At 39.3% G+C, this 22989-nt stretch overlaps 1 protein-coding gene across 5 annotated transcripts in view; it reads right to left on the reverse strand.

The window, feature by feature from the left end:
• mid2 (midline 2) overlaps window positions 1-22989 on the reverse strand; it is a 140971-nt gene that overhangs the window by 14296 nt on the left and 103686 nt on the right. For all 5 annotated transcript variants that reach the window (XM_044205238.1, XM_044205239.1, XM_044205235.1 and 2 more), the window contains 5 exons: window positions 21710-21817; window positions 15658-15806; window positions 13898-14025; window positions 13323-13466; window positions 6352-6513 (listed from right to left, as the gene is read on the reverse strand). In XM_044205238.1, the coding sequence (XP_044061173.1) occupies window positions 6352-6513; window positions 13323-13466; window positions 13898-14025; window positions 15658-15806; window positions 21710-21817 (691 nt within the window). The remainder of the gene's footprint in view (window positions 1-6351; window positions 6514-13322; window positions 13467-13897; window positions 14026-15657; window positions 15807-21709; window positions 21818-22989) is intronic.

Raw genomic sequence — 22989 nt, forward strand, 5'->3', positions numbered from 1 at the left:
AACAGACTTTAACAATGCTTCTTGAAGTCCAGGAGAAAAAAAAAAAGCCTGCGTCAGATTCCTTCACTTTTTTCCAACATACAGTTCCTACAAACTTCCTTTCAGTATTTGTTAAGCAGAGCTGGGCACCTGTGTTGTGATGCTTCAGGTGCTTGAATGAATTTTTCTTGAGCATTGTACGCTCTGTTTTCAATTGCAAATGATGTCCTCTGAGGTTAAACTAGAGCAATTTATTCACTTGCAACATCTGTGATTACAGAATAAACAATTCAGATTTATACTGTGAAATCGCTGTACTGTATATTCCCAAGTTTTAGTGCGGCAATTTACATACACAGTTGAAAAAATGATTGGCAATGCACTCCTGTGCTTGCCTTTATGATGCCATATTGACACCGTTTGCTGCATTCAAATTAGTTTTACACATATACAGTGCAGCATTTTGGGTGCACTTAGGAGTTACTCTTTTTAACAGACAGGGTTGTGATGCATGACTTTCTACTATCTGTGTGACTTGTCACAGCGTTCTTTGCTTTGCAAGCCTCTGCCTGAAATATGATGAGCTTAGGCTAAAAGCCTCCAGAGCCTCTCATCTTAAAAAATGTGACAGCTAAACCCTCCAATCTAGCCACGTACGAGACTTCAAGTGCAAGGAAAGAACTTGTGGTTCTCAGCTCAAAAGCTTGCAACTAGAGCTCGTACAGCAGTGGAGAAACCTAATAAGCCTGTCAAAGAGAGATATTTGTGATCAGTTTTGTTGTGACCCATTTTAATCCAACAACACTGCTTGGCTTCACATGAACAGATGAGTGAGACACTTTAATCTGAATACCAATTCCTCTGAGAAAAAAAGATGGAGGAGGGAGTGGGAGATAAGAGAAAGGATGAGGGACAAAGACATATTAACAGACTGACACATGCACAAACACACATGATGCAGGTGCCATGATGAAAACAACAAAACCTCATTTATGGATAAAAATATTGAATGTTTTTTGTTATTTTGATGGCTTGTCTAAACCATTACAGCAGAGAGAAATGCTGGTTGCCAATCATGGGCTCAAAATCTCAACCAAACCTGGCTGTGGGTGGACAAGCTTTCCCACATGATAGCACCAGCTGCCAGAGAAGAGGAGGAATGACAGATAATGGGAGTGGAAGAGGAGAGGGGGGGGGATTATCCTTTAGCATTGTGAACATCATACTGTACTGTGCTGATATATTGTACTGTACTAACACGGATGGTCATGGGTAGAGAACAGATTTCAGGTTGCTGTGGATTTAGATTCTGCTGACTGACCTGGTCTCCTGGAAATTACATTTATATAGTACTAATACATTTTTACCAATTATGTTGGGAAACGTAATTGCTGCCTAGATTATGTCAACAGACAATTTTTTTTTTGAGTGAAGCAAGGGCTACATTTTTGTACTGCTTGCATGCCATATAGGGAGGAGGCCAGGGCGCAGTACGCTCACAGAATGCAGGACTTTCAGTGCCTAAACATAACCATAAAAAAGTTTGATAATGCTTTAGTTGCTATGAGCAGATACTGGGAAAACAAATGAAATACTTTGTCAGTAAATATTTTTTGTGATTTGCCAGAAACTGACAGCATTTCCTCATTACGTTGATAAAAAAACCCTAATCCTGGTAGCATTACTGTACATTTACTGTACATTTACTTTAAACATGCTTGCTGTTGAAAATTAGTAGTATATAAACACAATTTCTGGGGTTGCTGTGACGGTTTCCATCATACTGCTTTCAAACTCCAGTTCATGGTTATTTTCTCTATATTTTGTAAAAAATTGTGTATGGTTCAGATTTTTTGTGTAATGTATAACTGGGGCAGGGCTGTAGAGCGGGTTGTCCACAGGGTCACAGGGTTGGCGGTTCAATCCCCACCTCCTCCTGTCCACATGTCGAAGTGTCTTTGGGCAAGACACTGAACCCCAAAATGCTCTCGATGGTTGGCCAGCACCCTGTGTGGTAGCTTGCTGCCATTGGTGTGTGAGTGCGTGTGAATGGGTGAATGAGAGACAGAGAGAGAGATGTATATATTTTAATATCACAATTCTTCTATTTATGTATGTTTTTATTTTACACATGCTTTGGTAATGTTAACATCTGTTTCCGATGCCAATAAAGCCCAACTGAATTGAATTGAGAGAGCGATAACGTAAGTGAGATTGATGATGAAAAATAACACCTCATCTCAATAACACACTCATCCCACTTATCTGTGTCAAAGGAGGACATTATAAATTGAAGTGCTACTGAGTGTTATTTATATTGTTCCCAGCACGAGTCATGAGCATCAGTGACAGCGAGCTGACTGCCAGTTCCAGATACCCTGCACTTCACCTCTAAACGCTCCCTGGCTACATGTCGTGCCCACGTCACACTGAGGCAGTAATCCACTCACATATGACATAAGAAAAAGAAGAGTTAAAGTTCTGACATGATCCATGTCCCACAGGCAGAGTGTGTCTAAAAGATTTTGACTTGGGGGGGTGGCAGATTATCAAAGTACCAGATGGCAGTATCAAATACAGGGGCGGGACAGGTAAACTGGTGGAGAGGGGGTAGAGCTCTCTTTAGAGCCCCCTTATCACTATTAACTATAAAATAGAATTGAATTGGTAACGAATGTAAAAAGGGGACAAAATGCAAAGTATGCCCATGTGTCCTATTAGCTTCACTTCAAGAGAGTGCAGGCTACACTGTAGATCCCCACTTTACCAAACTGCCTTTAATAGTTCCTTTAACAGTTTAATATCAACTCCGTAATGTCAGCAGGTACTAGGGTCCCATAAAGTATTAAGTACATCAGCAGTTGTGCAGGTTTGTCCTTTAAACCTGCAATAGCTGAAAACAAGTTGTGAACACATCTATTGACGTAGCATCACTTTTTAAATTGATATGGTGAACTTGTAAGCAAGTTATTTACATATACAGTAATTATGGAGTAAAATTATCATTCATTTGGAGTCATGTTTGTGTCCTTGGATGTAAGTCCAATATTCATTCTCTTTTAGCTCTGTTTTTAGTCTCTACCAACTCCTAAGGGAAATATATGGCCCTTTAGCTGCTAAATGCTCCCCTATGTTTGTCTGCCTGCTGTTTGGTGCTGAGCAGGTAGTGTACAGTGGGTTCTTAGAGCATTTATAGCACTCAGATAATAACTCTTTGTAGGTTTATCACTACGAGTGACCCCTTTCAAATTGTCACATTGTCATTTGATACATTGTTTTTATAAAATTATCAATTATAGCCGCTTTAAGCAACACAGAACAGTTTTCCAGCCACAAATAGGCAGCTGAGACATCACCAAAGTCTTGTTTTGCTTATCTCTCACACTGAAAAAGACACTGGTAAAAAAATCCTAATATTTTAATTTTTTTATTCATTTATTAGTTATATACAGTCTGTGATTTAAATTTTTAACAGGGGGGTGACCCAATGGGAGCACCCCACAACTACACATTGCTGCTGGCCACTTTGAACATGAAGGTGACACGACTCTAGAGTGTATATAGGCTACAATATAGTATAGATTTGATATATTATATTATATAATATTATATATTATATTTTATAGTTTAGAGAATATTATAAATCGAAGATGAAACTGACAGAAGGGTGGCACTGAGAGAAAAAGATGCAATTACAAATCCGTCTGCTACTTCAGCATCACGGACAGTGCCATCAATTTATCAGTACACAGCTCAGTTAGGCTACTGATATTTCAGAGCCATGGTCGGGGCCATAGATTCTAACTTGCACAAACCTCCTTCAGAAAAAGCATCAATGAGCCAGGCAGACTTGACTAACATATTCAACTAAACAACCCCTCTGCCCCTGCACTCTCTCTGCTACTAGGGGATGGAGGGGGGATGGCAGGTTAACAAGGGGGATGGCATCCCCCCTCAGTTGTATTTCTTATTGTCTGTACTCAGTCATTAGTCTTGAAGCCGGAGCTGACAGGTTTAGATTATTATTGTTTAGATGAGGATACATGGCATTAATAATTGAGCAAAACACAGGGCTTTTAAAAGGAAATATATGCTAAAATAATTGGGATACCCTAGTGTGTGTGGACCTAGGTTGGTCGATCCCCTTGTACCCAATCTGCTAACAAATATATTTCTTATTATTTTCAGACTCTGGGTTTGTGTCAGTGACTGAGGAGAGTGAGAGATCATCCCCTGACTACCGCAGTTTCCCACACACCTATTTTACCCAGCACAGTGTATCCAGATTACAGCTAATCCTAAATGCCACAGCCAGACTCCTGACAGCAGCTAAGAGGAGTTGGCATATTAACTCCATTTTAGCTTCACTGCACTACTGCTGCAATTTAAGACTGATTTTAAAATTTTATTGAGCACCCTTGAGGCACATCCTAAATTAGCTATATCGCTGAGGTTTTAACCCTTTATATACCACAGTTGAGATCCCGGAGAGGAATGTTTAGGTAGTTCCACAGAGTAGACCACTAATTTAAAAAGGCACATTAAAAATGCCTCATCTTTTACTTGAACTGGGATCTGTTTGTTATTTGTTTAGCACTTTTTAGAGTGTTTTCTTTGTTAATATGTATATTGGGTTCACTGTAATCTCACATGCTTTTATGCATTTTCTTGTTTATTTACTCACATTTTGTTTACCTTTGTTTTCTGTAGTTTCTGTCTTTATTTTTATTTACTGTGTACTGTTACAGAGAAGGAGTTCAAGGACAGGACAAGATTATGCAGCAGAGAATCCAATTTTAGGGAGAAAAGGGGAAAAAAAGAAACAAAAAGAGACAGAAACAGGTGGAGAAGGTGTCAATTAAACATAATCTTTTCAAAGTAAAAAAATGCATTCACCTTCTTAGAGAAGCAACTACTGTATACTGTATGTGAGAGGAATAAGGAGAGTGCGAGTATCGATGAAGAGAAGATGTCAAAAAGACAACCTCCTAGGTGTGTGGGAACTGACTGCTAAACAAGAAACTGAGTAACTTAGCTGAGACAGAGAGAGATAAAAGGGGAATATAATGCTACCTATTAATATTCTCCACGTGTTCTTGTGCAACATACCACGAACGTCTTCTCAGTCTGGGGCAAACAGCCTGCAGTTCTCTAAAAGCCAAGCAACAGAGGTGCTGGTGTTTGGAGAAGTGCAGGTTTAATCCCTGTAACATCTGCAGTGGTACAAGTGAGTCTAAAAGTGAAGCTTTTGCACAACTCAATACAAGTTGACAGGTGTGCAGGAGAGGCAAAGAAAGAAAGAAGAAGCTCTTATATGCACTGTTTACTGAACTCTGCTATTAGCGCATCATGAATACAACCAAAATTTGGGCACTGACACTTTCTCATATCACGTGATTTAAGCCAAACCACAGATACATCGATGAAGGTTCTGCTACAAAACTTTGCTGCTAATATATTGGGGCCTTGTTTGTAAATGGAACATATATGCACAAAAGCCACAGTTCTCTATAAAAAGTCATAGTCTACATAAAGTACATGTCGTGCTTGTACCTGTGTACTGTGGATGGACCTAAAACTTATGATGCATGTTTTTAAATTCATAGTAGAAGTATTCTGGCAAGCTTAAGGGGTAAAACCAAATAACAGGAGACATTTTTTACTACTGGTAACAATACACTTTAAGCAATTAAGATGACATTTTGGTCAACCCAATGCAAGTCAGTTTAGTTTGTTTTACTCTTTCGTTAACAAAATGTCTAATCTCAAACCCTCTGTTAAGAAAGAAGCAAAGACAGTGGATGAAGTCATTATGGTGTGTTATCATTTGTCAAACTGCCAGCTTCCAAATTCAAAACATCACACAGTGGGCAATGACACCCCACCTTCTGGGAAGCATGACATGACTCAATATGACATTTTTAAAATAAGTAAGTAAATAAGTAAATACTCATTTACTTATAAACTCAGGGAAGCTCTCATGGAACATACAATGAAATGTTTTTGAATATTTGTGACAGAAATCTGTCAAGCACTACAGGCACTGTTTCAGGTTCCTGCTTTCATATACACCTTGTTGCCTTCTGGACAGAAAATGTGACAGTAAGGCTGAAAACCAAAAGCAGTGCATAAATCTTTTCCTAAATCTAATCTAAATTAGTTCTAAATCTGCTACTTATCCTTCACTAATTTATAAATGAAATATAACCCCCTGGGAAAAGCTTTGAACAATGACAGCCTGTACGTTATGTTGCACAAATGATTCAGAAAAAAGAACATTTTAAATTGTATTAAATATCAAAAATAAAGTTAACAATGCTTGTAAATATTCATAGAAAAACAGGCAGAAGTGTCACATGTGCCTTCACTTACTGTTGGTTTTGAGGCGGGCTGGCTCACTGTTGCGGCTTCCTGCCTGGTTGATAGCCTTGACAAAGAAGATATAACGGGTGCCACTCTGCAAGCCGTGCACCGTGTAGTGGTTCTGCTTGATGTTTGGTACGATCATCCAGCTGTCTGCCGAGTTGTACAAACCTGGCAGATCCACAGACACACACACACACACACACACACACACACACACACACACACACACACACACACACACACACACATCATAAGTAACCAAGTTCTGTTGATGTTTTCAGGGTAAGCAGAGCTGCAGAGAGTACTGCTGAGAATCTTTTCTGTGATGTTCAAAAGAGCAAAAACAATTCTCCCCAAAAGCTGACCAGAACAGTATGTTATTTTTTCTCCAAACCTCAAGTGAGTCGTCACGCAGTAAGAAGCTCAGAGATCATTCAGTCCTCGATGTTATGCAACATTTATGTGTACACACTGATCCATCCCATTACCTTTCTACCAGGTTTATCATGGCATGCTCCCCTGAGGCGATATTGTGTGTTTACTAAGCTGAATCTATAACCCATTAAGAACAAGGTACTAACATAATATGACAAGTGAATGTCTGTAGTAAGCGCCTGAGGGCAAAAGAGTGTGATAGTCTTTAATGTTCAAACGTATGGAAACATGGAAAATACTAACATGTTGGTGGGCTCTTTGATTGAAAGCGGCTTGGAGTAGAGGGTTAGTAATGGCTGGGTTAGCTCTGCAGTCACCTGCTTCTAAACACAGTCTTTTCAGTCTCTCAGCTGCAGCCGACTGTGAAGGGTAAAAAGGAAATCTCAGCTCAGGGCTGAGGAGAGGCTCGACTACAATGGGGTGCTGTTTTGGCCTCTAGTCTAGTGTGAAATAACGATGATGATTTTACACATTAACATCACTGCCATTTTCACCTTAACTGACCCACCACATTACCACCACATATGTTTTTATGATATGGTGTTTGCCTGATTTTAAAGCTAAAGGTGAGAGGTGTGCATTATAGATGGCAGAGGAGTTGTGGGAGGTTATGTGGAGGGCGGCTGTTTATTTGAATCAGAAAATTATCTAAAAATTGGCGTATTATGCTTCTAGTTGATGTGTGAAAAAACAAACATGGTGTGAAATTTGCCACTTTCAGTGCACTGGCTATGTTTTGCACAGACTTTATTGGCATTGTCATAGAGGACAGGTGAAGAAAACTGATAAACATTTCTTAGCAGCAGAGTATGGAGCATCTCTAACCAAGGTAAATGTGCTAGTTTGATGAATATTAATGAGTTATTAATTACACTGCTAGTTAAACCTTGAACTTCACTAACAGTATGAATATTACCGCCATGATGTGCAAACAGAAGTCCAGACAGAAATTATGTTTTATGTGCAAATATTTGTGTGGCAGCTCTCACAGAGAGTCACTGACCGCCAAGCTTAAAACTTATTTCACCCATCTAAAAATTTCTGAACACATTCAAATAAACCCTTGCCAAAACATACAAAGCATCTTGTTTAGTCGCACTACTGCTGAGGTTAATGTTTGAAGAGTTGAAGGTAGAATAACAATCCTTTTCCTCCCCCCCTGCAGAACTGCAGGGAAATAAAAATCCTGAAAGGGAGCGAACTCTCAGGGCCATGCCTGCCTTGTCCCTTCTGGTGAGGATGTGTTGTGAATTATTGAACAAGATGGCAACAGCATGCATAAGTAATAGCTGGGAGTCTGCTTGTAAATATAAATACTTTACAGGACGCAAATAAGGCCTTTAAAAGTGAGGCGATTTAAAGAATGAATGAGGGGAGGGGAATCTTAAAGTTAGAGTGAAGACTGCGTCTTTACATATCTGCTGACTTCCACAAGCTTTTCTCAGACAAAGAAAACGCTGTAGAAAGCTTTCATCTTCCTTTTAAGATGAGAAAGAAAAATTGAGGGAGGTCAACATAACCTTCTTTGCACCTTCCATGTACATGATCCATTTCGTATGCAGAGATGGCCAGCAGATTCATCTGCATTTTATTTCAGCCTGGTCTTACAAATATGCATCCACTGTCAACAATGAAATCCTAATGTTGCTTTCCTTACAGTATGTTGTTCTACTGAGACAGCTGTCCCTTGTTGTTATGAAAATGATGCCTCCCACCTGTCGTTTCAGCCGCATCATGTAGAAATTAGGGAGGTTACAGTGTTATGTGTGCTTTCAAAAAGAGATATGGGGGAAAGGCGAGGGAGAAGGACTTCACGCTGCTTTCCATTTTTAAAGCTTTTGATCTCCATAGCACCTCTCCCTTTTTGCTAAATCAAATTAGGTCAGTACACAGAAATACGCTATTGCTACTTTTGCCACTGAAAAGGGGCTTTCTGACACTAGCCAAGCTGCTTTGGAGAGCATTGTGACTTCAAAGTCTGGTGGAGTAGTAACTGAATGTGCCATTGTAAAAAGAGAAAGAAAAAGGAAACAGGGAGGAAATAGATTGGCTTGTGTCTTGCATCCAGACATCAGTGTGTGTGTGTGTTGTGTGTGTGTGTGTGTGTGTGTGTGTGTGTTTGTGTCAGTGTGTGTCTTGCTCAGACTCAGAAGCGGACAGATGAGAAGGGAACAGAAACACAAAGTATCCAGGGAATGGAAGAGGGTTTGTCTTTGATGATGCAATATAGAGTTAATGGTGACTGTGTGTGTGTGTGTGTGCCTGCATGCTTATGTGTTGCATGTGTGTATAAGTGCTACTCTATTCATTTCTTCTAGAGGAACAGACTGTATGTGTGTGAGCAGCTGTGCATCAATAAAAGCAATGAAACGCATCAAGTTCACCTGCATCTATCTCTTGGTGCTTCTACACAACGTTAAAAAGTATATTGTTGTGAGACTAGTTCCCTGCAATGACTGAAACCTCATCAACATTTCATCCAGCACTGATCGATCCTGCTGATATTCTGGTAAAATCTCTCTTCCTCTGTATCTTGACTGGGCATCTTTCAAACCATGGGCTGTCCTGACGCCCATTGCGATACTGCTTTTAACCTGTAATCGTTTTTAATACTTCACCACACACCAGTGCTTCTGAATACACATGAAAGATAAATGAAGCTGTCAGCTGGAGTCATCAGGTAGAGGTATTGCTAGTGTGGAAAAAATGTACAAATTGGCAATAGAAATTGCGAAAAAGTGGTGGAAGTCATGCAGAGGTGGGAGCAGGGGTACAGATACAGTAAAATTGCTTCAGCTGAGCAATGCAGGAAAACAGATGCGTATGGAACTAGTGAGGCTGTTTAGCATCTAAACCTTGTTGGTTTTATAGGGTAAAACTTATCACTATGATGGCCATGGGCCATGAGGAGAGGTATTAAAGGAAACAAAATGGCTGCAGAGCCAACAATGGTGCTATGGATGAATAGTGGGAAGACCATGATGATGATGCTGTTACATTTTCAATTAGTCTCTCATGCAAAACAGTTGCAGCATTTCCTCTTAACAAAGTCAAAGTACCTAAAATTCTTTTTATTTATTGTTTATTTATAAGTTATTTTTTGCCTTCATTTAAAGTTCTTAGTCATTTAAAACAATAGCTTGACAATTTGGGAAATACGCTTATTTACTTTCTTACAGTAGTAAGAGTTAGATGAGAAGATTGATACCACTCTCATGTGTGTACACTAATTATGAAGCTACAGTTGAGAGATGGTAAACTTAGCTTAGCATAAAGACTGGAGGCAGGGGGAAACAGCTAGTCTGGCTCTGTCTAAAGGTAACAAAATACAGCTACCAGCACCTGTAAAGCTCATTAATTAAATTTTTAATTAGTTTAATCCATACAAAAACCAAAGTGTCAAAAAACAGAAAAAAAAAATATATATAAAGATAGCGTTTACATCAACTTTACTATCTGACATAGAATAACAACCTCGAGAGTGTGAAACAACACTGAATGCTCAAATGGAAATCCTATACTATTTTATTTCTAGATCAATTAATCATCAATTACACTTTTCTGTTTTAATTTCTCTTGTTCTCTCGATCCCTGCCATCTTTCTTGGTCTTCATCACAGGAATCAACATTATAAAATAACTGTTGACTGGCTATAATATGTCTGAGTGTGTGACCATGTGGGAGAAATACCTTTTATCATTATTATTTTTTTTTTTACAGAGGAGTGGATGTACAGTATAAGCAGATAGTTGGGGATGTCGGTTGGCAGATAAACAAATGGGTCAACAACACTAGACACTTGCAACTTGCAAAGGGCCACAGGTAGCAGTTACAAAGTTACAGTGCAGACATCTTTACTTGCAGTCATATTTGGCTTTTTGACACTGCTTATATTTCTCCATGGTATTTGGTTTCACTTGCTGATTCTATTTTCTGCTGCTGTGCTTGGATGATCCTGCAGAGGCAGGGTTCACAAGACCCCACAACCCCCATTCCCCTCCTCATGGGAAGGCTAAGAATGAGGCCAGGCGAGAGAAGAGAGAGAGACAGGATGGCGCTCAAGTGGGAGCATTTAGCCACTTGGAAAGTTAGAGAAAAATGCTATGGTAAAAACTCAAGTGGCATGGCAGGCTAAATGGGTTTCTCTCTTTCTCAGTTTCTCCTGTGAATCTCGGAGGACTCTGTGGCAGTACACTGCTGAATATCTGAGTCACTCAGTCTACAGCTGAAATGTATCCTGATGTTTCAAATGGCTGGGGCACTTGACTTGCATGGTTAGATAGAGAAATGTCAGGCTACACAGAGGGGAGGAGAGTAGAGAAGATGATGAAAGAATCAAAGAGGGGAGGGAAAGTGGAGAGGCACAGGTGTGTGTGCACATGCTTGAATGTGCACGATTATGTACATTAATCATATCCTCCTCATAGCTGTGAGTGGTAATTTTCACCTACCGTATGTAACCATTATCCACTCTGATTTTCACCTGTTCTGTGGAATATTAGAACTCTGAATAAGGATGAATTTTGCAATATTTCAAGAGTAAGACCCATGATTACTGAGGTTATTTAAATGTAAAGTATCAAAATGCCATAGCCCCAACTGTACAAAATGTCATCAAACTTTGCAGGACTGTTCAGCTATAATGTGCATGGGTCATCTAAATGTGGTTACAACCAATATAATATACCAATATACCAATAATAATACCAACCAATAAAACAAATATGGCTTCTTATGGTATAACATACAAAATATTGGGAATATTACATAAAATTTTCTAGCAGTGATGGAAAAAAGTTTGTCAAAAACTTCAAGAGTGACAAAAATCCATTTAGGCACAACTATTTGTGACCATGGTGGTGGGTTTGACATATTCTGAGCCTCATGTTCTGGAGTTATGAGCCAAAACATTAAGGGCTGCATAGATAGCCACACAGTGGTGATACTGGATCCGAATTCTGGCTGATAACTAATCATTTGCCCCCAAAAATGATTGCAGCTCTACAATATATGATGCAGCTCTACTAATTACATACAGTATGTAACAAAAGAAGCACTGAATGAAACAACATAATGTAAGAACACATTTGAGAGACTTCAACTCTACTAGCAGATTCAGCTTGCAAAATATAAAGCATGATATTTTAACAACCCTAATTCAAAAATGAAAAAGCTTTGTTAGAGTGAGAAATGGGAGAGGCTGAAAAAGGGCAGCAGTGATTTTACATTCTCATCTCTTGTTTTTGCAGAGTTTTCACACTGTTAAACAAAGACCAGACACTAAATAGTAAATCTATTTGAAGATATGTACTGTATGTACTAAAATTTACTACAAGTACTCTTGATAAATCAGCTTTATCTCTCTATAAATACAAGAATGGAGGACAACACAGATTAAAGCTGGACAGCAAATCTAGGTTATGCAACACAGTTTGTATAAAATATTAAACATATGAAAATAAGACTGTAGCAATACTGAAAGTACTGTGGTGCTCCAATTTATTTCTCTTTGTTACTGCAGAGAGGTCAGTGCGAATGATGTGTTTCTTTATGTTTGTTTTGGGCTTGTGCATGACTCTGTGTGTGTGTGTGTGTGTGTATGTGTGTAGGTGCATGGTCAATGCTACTAATACAACTGTCCTTTCTCATATTTGTGCTTATGTGTATATTTGTGGGCATTTCTGAGTCAAAAGAACCTGGTTGCAGTTGACTTAAAGTCAGACTATGTAACTAGTCATAAAGTCAGAAAACTGACTCAGTAATATCAGTTATACAGCAATATCTCACTAAAATGAGCTTAACGTTAGCCACCATAAGCTACTGGTCATACCAGACCAAGTGAACCTGTAGCAGCTAAACCCCTGAGTGTATGGAACTGAGCATGATTGTGTTTTATTGCCTATGAATTCAACGTTTCATCTAAGAGGAAGATTTTTGTGTTTCTAATTTGAAAAGTGTCATAGTCTCACTTTTAAAAGCTCTTTAAATTTGAAAGCATTTGATTAAAAACACTCTTGATGATTAAAACATTATTGATGCCAGAGAGATCCACTGATCTCTAGTCTTTGAAGTTACCATGCAGGTATTTTGCTCTAATGATATAGCAGGAGCCTACATGTTACCGGCCTTCAAAAATGTATTACCATTCATTTTATTGGTGACTGTATGGCTAGATGGCTGGATGGTTCCTCTGAAAGCTCTAAATAGCCAGTTTGATATATATATTACTTCCTTTGTAAATCACATCAAAAACAAATCAAATATTTCAAATATTTCAGCCTTCTCTGTCAAATTAAACTTTTAAGGTATTTAAACACAGGTCAACAAAGTATTTGATCCCTCTTGGCAAAACTTTGATAAAAAAATCCTAGAATTGCTCCTGAATATTGCTGAAATGCAATTGTGTGAACATGAACTTCCTTCTAGGCTCAGATAAAGAATGCTTGCTGATCTATGGTACACATCTCATTTTCTATATTCTTACCATACCTGTGTATGTGTGTGTGTGTGTGTGTGTGTGTGTGTGTGTGCACATAACTCACTGATGAAATTTGTCTGGCCGGTGTAGATGGTGTACTGCAGCTCGTAGGAGGTGACGCTGAACTCGTCCTCGGACGTCCAGTGAACAGTGATGGTGTCATGAGAGGCGGTGCACAGCTCGTCTCTTATGGATGGCGGGTTGGGAGCTACATGTGGAGGAAACAACAATATGACTCATAGCAAAAACAAAAGTTACAAATCAAGATTAGCATAAAGTAAAGTACATCTTTAAATTCAGTGGAGAATAAGCAACTGTCAAATATCTCCCTAAAGGTAACATTTCTAAGCCTTGTAATATAAATAGTTCACGTTCTCTAGAATATATTGCCACTGTATGGAAAACCTTGTACAGTATGTCCACAATTGACAGCTAAGAAAAGTTATGTTTTAGCTTGCATGCATATGTGTATGTAAGGTTATTCATAAGTCCAAGGTCTGAGAATTGAATCGACCCAGAGAGGACTATTTTGTCCTGTAAAAAATTAATCACAAGGTTTAAGGTTTTCTCATGACAACAGCAGCATCTATTGTAAATACTGTATGTGTCCATTGTAGACCAGACAGACACAGCTCTCACCTGTTAGGTAATCTAGTCCTTCCAGAATCTTCTTCTCTCGGGAAAAGTCCAGGGCAAAGTTGTCAAACGCCTCATTCAGGTTGACGTCAGGGATGAGTACCTGGGAGGAGGCTGTCGCCATGGCAACCCTTTTAGAGCGGTCAGGACATGGGAGCGAGGAAAGAAAATGTCAGGAGAATGGTAGAGAGGTGAGGGAGCAGAGGAGGGCCAAGAGGTCAGATGAGGTGATGAGAGGAAAAGAGCAGAAGAGCAAGAAAAGATGAAAGGTGATGAAGAGGTGGACAAATGTGAGGAGAGAAGTGAAGGAAGTGAGGTGATAACAGGGGGAGAGGTGGCAGACAGCAGTAGTTTGTGAGAAAAAGATAAGTGAGAGAGAGGGAAAGAAAATATAGAGGAATAGAATATAAAATAAGAAAAATACAATATAGAAATATTGTATCTAACAGAAGTGTCTGCAACCTGCCCCATTATAAACTATCACTAATTTACAGTTGTATGTTAACCCAAAAAGTCCAATATCCTGCAATATCCTCTGTCTCATTATAACCTTAATAAGCTACACTTAACTTGACAGTTCATGCACCTTATTACCTTGTACCGTATTATTATCATCAACCGGTAAAACCACTTGGTACTTAATTTATTTTCTGACCTGTATTATAGTGTATTACATTTTTTGCTAGTACTTCTCTTCCTGTGTGCACTGACGTAAAGGTGAGCTGCTGTAACAAAAGAGTTTCTCCTCGGGGATCAATAAAGTATTTCTGATTCTGATTTCTGAAAGCCATCAAAACACAGGCAAACCAGACATACATTGACACACTGACTCCATAGTCTGTACAGCTTTATGGAAACTTCTGCTTTGAGCATCAGTGAGATATCTGTAGCAGGAGCCAGCCTGAACCACAGTGTTGGCAGGGTTACAGAGCAGTGCAGAGGGGAGCACAGACCAGCGCTAGTCCTCGAGACTTTTGTTCCTCAGTGAGGAGAAACCAGTCGGTCAAAAAAAAGCGCCTGGCCAATTGCTGGAAAAAAGCAGCATAAAAGATGCTACGCTAGCTGCAGATTTTGCTCAGACCTTTTTTATCTGTGCAAGAGAGAGTGAGGAAGCTGCCGACCGCTGGTGGGAGGCAGGGATGAAGGTATTACAGAAGTATACAGGTGGAAAGAGAAACTGCAGAGCCAGCCCCTTAAATGATAGATGACTTTCAACAGAGGCCTGACATTGATCACAGGAGCTAGAGAGGTTTGATATAATGTTGATTTCACCAGCAGCTTTACTCTAAGATTGGATTTTATAGAAGGAAAAAAGTTAATACAGACAAACTCATTGTTTTTAAAATACCTTTGTATTGTCAAATTTTTATTGTGTGTCCTGCAACAGGATAACACGACTGCATATACAAAGAGAGATGAAATGTGTCCGTACATCTAGTTCATTAAGTGAAATCAGTCTTTTCTGCAGCAGACCGGTGAGTACATGTCACACTGTTAATAGAAAGAACTACTACAGCACAAAGACAGAGGGATGCATTTGTTTGTGTGTGTCTCCTGTTTTGTGGCTTTTTTTTTTTTTACTCTTTCTCAGTAGCCTGTTGTGCATGTGTACAGCTCTCTGACCTGTGCTGTATAGAGGTAAAACAACTACATTACCTCAAAACAACTACTAATGTAAACAAAGTTTACCTACCACTACATCACTTTTTCTACCTCACTGTGTGTGTGCAGGTGTGTGTATGTCTACGCACTACATCACCCACCTTTCTGCTACATTTCGGGCAGTCTGGAGGAAGCGAGCGTGGTCGTTCTCCTTTAGGCTCTGTTCGGCCTGTGTGATGAGGGCGCTGGAGCGCTCCAGACACTGGCGACAGTTTGCAATCTGCTGAGCCAGCTTACGCAGTTTCATCACCTGGAACACACACAGTACAGTACATGTTGCTATGTTGCGACACGCTGATTTAAATTCATTCGCTCTATCTGAGCCTTGTCTGAACACAGACAACAATACCAATTTACCTAACTAACTTACCTGGTCTAGTCAAAGTTTCACAAATACAACCACCACATTCTTCTACTATGCAGGAATATTAAGCCATTCACTGTCTTTCATCACTACTTCCAAAACTCAGACAAAAGTAGTTCTCGGGTGTTATTGATCTTTTATGCTCATCTCCTGTGGCTGAAAATAACTTTCCATTTGCTCGTGGCAACTTACGTTCCCTCCACTGCACAAATTTGGAAAAAAGTGCCTCAGAGCTCCTTATACCTCAGAAATGCATTTCAAATGATTTTGGTATGAGGTATTCATCATTGTGACAGCCACTAATCCACAAATATGTTCAACACTTCCAGAAAATATAATTAAGCTTTGCTGCCAAATTGCTCAAAAATACTGACAGAAAGTCAGCACTGGCAGCACCCCATGAGACGATTCCTGCTAGGTGAAACCAACAAGTTGCCATATTGCAGACTATCAATATAGCTGAAGTTTTATTACTGTAAGAGAACAACAACACAAAAACAAACACAAACCCTCTGCGGGAATCTTGGATAGATGTTGAATGTGTTGGACACTGATCAAATATTATCTTGTCAAAGGAATCTTTGAATAATGTGCAATGAATTTAACTTGTAGAAACAGTGAGCAGAGAACATTATCACAGCTTATGTGTGGAACTGATGAAAGAAGGAAAAACAATATGCATTAGGATGTCATTATACACTCAGCCTAACCAAAAATGTAACCCTTCTACTTCTCACAAATCTGCCTCTGATTTATGTAGAAGCACACTCAGAGACACAGTGATGCAGATACAAGCACAGACATAGACAGGAAAACACAAAGACAGGAAGACACCAAGAATGCAGCCGAGAGGACAGAGTCCTGGTTATGGGATCACAGTTGAAGGAAGCCCATTGGCTCTTTTATTCTCACACTGACCTTATGAACAGTTTGCATAATAGAAGGGCAGAGTTGAATAGCATAATGAATTGTTATCTGATATAATAACAGTCAGAGCAAGAGGTACATCGTGTTACTCTGTACATTTGCATTTCCGTGTTTGTCTATAATAGAGCAAAATGCTGAGAAAAAGATTTGCAAAATGGACTAGAAACAACTATGGATGCACTGCTCTTGCCCTGACAAACCAAACCACAGTTGCATTGCTTCAGCCTTGTAAACACGGATCTATCTCCATACATTTGGTGTGCAGCTGGAGCTCAAGGAATACCATGCCCTGAAAACCAAGCAAGAAAGGGTCGGCCCACAAATGCCTATATTAACTTGCTCCATCTTCATCACAAACAACCATGCTGTGCACATCAAGAGGCAGGTCAGTCAGTCAGGTCAGGGTTCAGACTCTTTATACACAAACACACACACACACACACACACACACACACACACACACACACACACACACACACACACACACACACACACACACAAGATTTTGTAATACAGTCCGTTCTGACTGTAATTTATCAATGGATGTACTGTAATATCATTTCCGACTGAGCATAAGGAAGCCATTCTATGCTAATTTGAAATTAAAGTAATCCATTTATCTGCATTACGGCTCATATCCTGATTCCTCAAATGAACTTGGTTTGATGAAACTCTACACAGGAAATAACACAGGCTGCTTGTGAGCCTCGAGACTGTCAACGAAAGGTGAGCTGTAGAATAAAATACCAGCTTTAGAACGGAGTGCAGCTCAGCAATGATGATTAAATGAAACCTCTGTGAACTTTTAAATGGCAAACAGTAAAGTTGCTTCATTGTCTGAAAACATCATACTTTCAGTAACAGCTAACAACTTGAATCTTTAAATGCCAAATAAAACTAAAAAGAGCTGAACAACATCAACAATTATGAGGTCCCTTAAAGGATTAGTCATTTATATTTTCAGCAACACATTTTTGCTTGCAGGGCTTGAATTATGCAAATAAGAATTCATAAAATAACACACTGGGTGGCAATCGGTTAAGAGCTTGTCATCAAAAGCTCTCATAGAATCAAAACAGTATCTAATGTGCACTCGCTTTATACTGCTGGGAAAGCTGCTCCTGCTTAGAAGCCTCTCTATGCTGGCAACTTAATGGAGCTTTCAATTGACATCTTAGCTGCTCTTCCACCAGTCCACCATAATCTGTTGTCACTATAAACCACATTTGAGCAGGTTGTTGAATGCACAGAGAAGAGAAGTGAGACGGGTTTAATGAATGGGTTATTATTTGGCAACATATGCCGCAAACAACAATTTTAGAGATGATTACTCCCTCTCCCTCAGAATAATGGACAATATGGCAGGGTTTGTGTGTGTGTGTGTGAGCGTCTCACCTTGTGTAAAGACTGCCTCATCTAAAGCTGTAATATAAAAGTCTATTTAATCATAGCTTATATATAGTAATACCAGCCCATCAATATTATAGTTTGTTCCTCAGTGTTCTAAGAGGTCATGAAACAAGGCTGAAAGTTTCAGGTGAAGCTGTATTAGTCTCTTTATATATTTGGTTTTAAGGTTGTAAATTGAGACTGTGGACTGGACCTAATGTACTACTAAATGACAAAATTATGGAATTATTTTTGTATATAATTTGTGATGAGTGTGTGATGGGACATTGTTAGCACAGAAAAAGATTTTTTACAAGCGCATGAATTATAATTTGTAGAATGTAATTATTATTGCGCAAGGAGCTGCTGAATTTGATCAAACAAAAATCTGTTGTGTGCTTTATTTGCGTGTTTCCTATTATCCACATAAGTGCACAATAATGACCTCTTTCACTCAATTTGCCCTCTCTTAACATCCCTGCTATGTGCGCTCTCAAGTTTGCTGCTAAACCTGAAATAGTGTTAAAGTGTGTGGTAAGTGTGACTCATTCTTATCTCATAATCCTAGGATAGCACAGGAATGTGAGCGTCAGAAAATGTTGTGTGAACAACAATACCAAAATGGAACACTACGGCCACTCTTAGTGTTTTTAACAGCTTTAATAACCTTTATGAAATTCAGTTTGTTAGGCAATCTGTATTTTATCAGCTTGAAAACTAGCTGTCTTCGTAGGTAGCTAACGTCTGGCAGATAAGCAGTAGCTAACTAAGCCAGCTGGCTAACTTGGTTAGATTTAGACACAAATACTTACTCAAAGAAATAGTTCGACATTTTTGGAAATATGCTTATTCGCTTTCTTGCCAAGAGCTAGATGAGACGACTGATATCACTCTCATGTCTGTATAACAGGAGAGTCACTAATAACATGTTATATCTTGTTAGTTTAATTTGTACAATAAACAAAGTGTAAAAATGACACTTATGGCCAAACAAGAAATAGTCCAGCACATAACCCCATGCAAAACGGCAAATTGAGGTTTTTACACTTCGGTGTCTGTGCAGATTAAATAACGAGATATAAAGTGTATTTCACATAATGTCAAACAATTCCTTTAAGTAATTTTGGGAAAAGATTGTGGTTATGGTTAATAGAAACCAACTTCGACTATAAGCAGGAAACTGAATGTGCTTTGAACACCCAACCATCTACCCCGACCTCCACTGAGGTTTTGGCGCTGTAACATTACCAAGCTACTTCTGCCATTCCTTCTGAGAGACAGCAGTCATAATTAGCATAGCCACATGAAGTCGTTGTCAGGTAAATATAAACAGATTAACCATGTAAACTGAGGGTAAAAATGACATAATAGCTGTTTATATATATATATATATATATATATATATATATATATATATATATATATATATATATATATATAATGTTTTTATAAATCAAGTGATATTTTTTAAAACCCCAAACAGATTTGAGTTGTTAAAGCTCTAAAAGAGTTAAAATAGTTTTCAGAATGACAAATAGAGGCAGAGAAGGATGGAAGACAAGCAGAGTCACATGATGAAGACACTCCAGGCACACACCAGAACATGGGAATAGTGTGTGTTTTGTTTGGGCAGGGAGAGATTAGGCATGACTGCAGAGCTTGTTAGGAGGAGGTGAGAGAGAGAGAGAATGGGAGCACCTTGCACAGCTCTGTTCACCATAATCACGCCTGCCTAATCCTGTTACTCTGTTGCAGAGTCACCTCTGAGCATTTTCCTTTCCAACACTGAAAAAACGATGGCCTTAGTAGTTTGTTGAAATGCCTAAAACAACCTACGTTTACCTGACCTCTAGTGGTTGTGGCCTCCTCTCCTCTCATCCATTTTAACACACCTGTGATTATTTGATTTACTCAAGATGCATTTAATTCATCTTTCTTTACTCTTAAACATCCTCAAATATTAACACATCACCTGCAGTGTGACATCAATCAAGCGCACCTCTGGTGTTTTATGTGTTCTTCCCTCTTACCTCCGTCTGCATTCTACTCCCTCTGCTACAAAGCCTTTTACAGACCCAGACTCTCAGGAGAACAAGCCTTGCTCTTTGTCTGCAATCACTGCGGACACACTCTGACACACTTGTTCTCTCTCAGACACATACACACACCTACTTCAGTCCTTGTGTTCAGTTTTTGGAAATCTTTCATCTCTCGACAAAGCTCTTTTGCTGCCTCAAAGGATCTTCCACACGCACTTAAAACTTCACCTCTGGGAGGGTGAGATTTAGAGTTTGCCTCTGTCCTGAAACCCTAGGTGCTCATGGGGAGAAAACCACCCATATGCACATGGGCATGTGTCCACACACACACACACGCACACGCACGCACACGCACACACACACACACACACACACACACACACACACACACACACACTCACCCACACTCACACACACTCACACACACTCACACACACAGATAGATGCCTGTACAGTAAGTCCTGGACTCTCTTTGAAACAGCAGCAAGAAGTTCACAACAGTTGTTGCTGCCATCTGATTCTTTCCACACATATTCAGGTTGGCTGCCTACATTTGGGAGAGGCCTTTGCTGCGCTCTCTCTTTTTCCTCACTTGTCTTTTCCATGTCTCCTAAAGCATCCATGTCATGTGTGTTTGGGGAAACAAGCGGGCAACTACAGAGGCAGCCTTAAAAAACCCAACACAGAGACCTGGATGGATATATTCTGTCCACAGCACTGCTGCTCTCATAGTCATTCTCTTGTAGTAAACCACTGTTTCTCTACCAGTGACCCAGAGCTGAGTTTCTTAAGTATTTGGCAATTTGTCTGCTTGAAATGGCAGTGAGACCTAACTGTTTGAATTGATGTACTATGAATGTAACAATGTAATGTGAATTCATTAAACTCCACATTTATCTGTTATAAACCTAAAACTGCATTAATCAATATTATTTTCATGAACACTGAATCAAATGATTATGTGTAATGTCCACTGGGTTGCTTGCAATGACACCACCACCAAACGACAGACAGACAAAGTTTGCTGGTGAAGAAAGGCAAACATCTAGCAAGGTAATGACCTACGTATTTTTCTCGGGAGTTGGTGGAGACAAAACCAGAGCTAAAAGGTCAGTAAATTACTTTGTTTACATTCATAAGGTGACCAGACACGTAAATCCAACGGGTGATAATGTTGCTCCATGTCTGCTGGATGTGTAACGGGCAACTAGTTGTTAACACTAGTTAACCCCTTGCTAACTTGCTAACTATAACAACTTTTTAAGGCAATATAATGTCAAGACTGTTTGTCCGTTAGCTTGTTTTCTTTGTTTTATCTATAAGCCCCTAAATGGCCAAAAATCAGTCAATGTAGCCTCAACTTGCTGAAACCACCCATCTTCATAAATTCAATCGAATCGAAAAAGTATAAAAGGTGTCCTGGGAATACTTTACCTTGGACTCTTTGATCTTCACAGCAATGACCTGTTTCCTCTGGCGGATGATCTCCACTAGCTCATCACACTCCTCCACCAGCTTGGCTTCATGCATGGCTGTGTTCACCTGGAGAGAGAAGCAGGTAGACATGTGAACATGAGATCCCACTACATGGATTGCCAATCAAGCCAAAATCGGCTTTCTTACACACACACAAGGGGGGAGGGAGGGAGCTTTGCAAGATTTCTGGAATGGCAGCCATGGCGATTCATATCATCACTTAGATACAGACCACGTCATTTGTTTTTCCATTTCATTATGCATTCTGCACACAATGAAAAGCCGCCTCCAACAAGATGTGCACACAGATTAGAATTAACTTGTGATGAACTGAGATAAGTGATTTCCAACTCTTTAATTATGTCGCTGGAAAGACCATAAATCATTTTAAATTACAAGGCATACATTGATCCAGGGGAAAACTTGGAATGCATGCATTAGATACACTGACAGATCCACAGTCACCCATTTAGTGGCCATTGTAGGAGGTAAGAAAAGAACAAAAAATGGATTTTCATTTTTCATTCTCTAAAATGTTCTGTTATTTGCTGGAGGGAAAGTCTACCACAGCTCATAACAATGGGTACATTGCTGCTGGATTTAAACCTTGCTTGTTCTTGTACTTAACATTAATATCTTATTACACAGAAAAAAACATAATATGCTGAGAAAATGCTGCATGAAATTCATAGAGTTCTACCTTTTTCAAAAACATGTTTATTTCACTCACTATGAACAAGAAATAGGTTGGGGGTTGTTTGAATATTCAAATCTTCATTAAAAGGGCATGTGTAGACACTCATTAATTCAACGACCAAATTTGCTTGCGCCATGCCAAATTTAATAGATTATGTGATTAATTTAGGACCAAAGTTGCCAAGGCAACTCATCATCAGTTCACCATCTCAGGCCAACACTAAATGAACAGCCAACTTCAAAACTTGTGTGGGTGGGAGGGTGTTACTCAGACACTAAGGGTGTTTGCTGAATTGGAACGCTGAACCACTACCAACGGGTTTGCAAGTTGTAAAATATAATTATATAATATATACTTTTTCAATTTTAATTACACCAAAAGCTTCAAAAACAGCTATGGCAGGGGTTAAAATGAAAAAAGTTCATGTGTACTGCTCCAAAGGGAGGGACATCTGACATCACAATGAGGATTCTTTCACAGACTGATGGTTTACCACTGGGTTGGCTGTGATTGCTGTTTCACCAGCAAATTTAATCCAAAG

Source organism: Siniperca chuatsi, linkage group LG8 (genome assembly GCF_020085105.1).
Source record: "Siniperca chuatsi isolate FFG_IHB_CAS linkage group LG8, ASM2008510v1, whole genome shotgun sequence".
NCBI lineage: Eukaryota > Metazoa > Chordata > Actinopteri > Centrarchiformes > Sinipercidae > Siniperca > Siniperca chuatsi.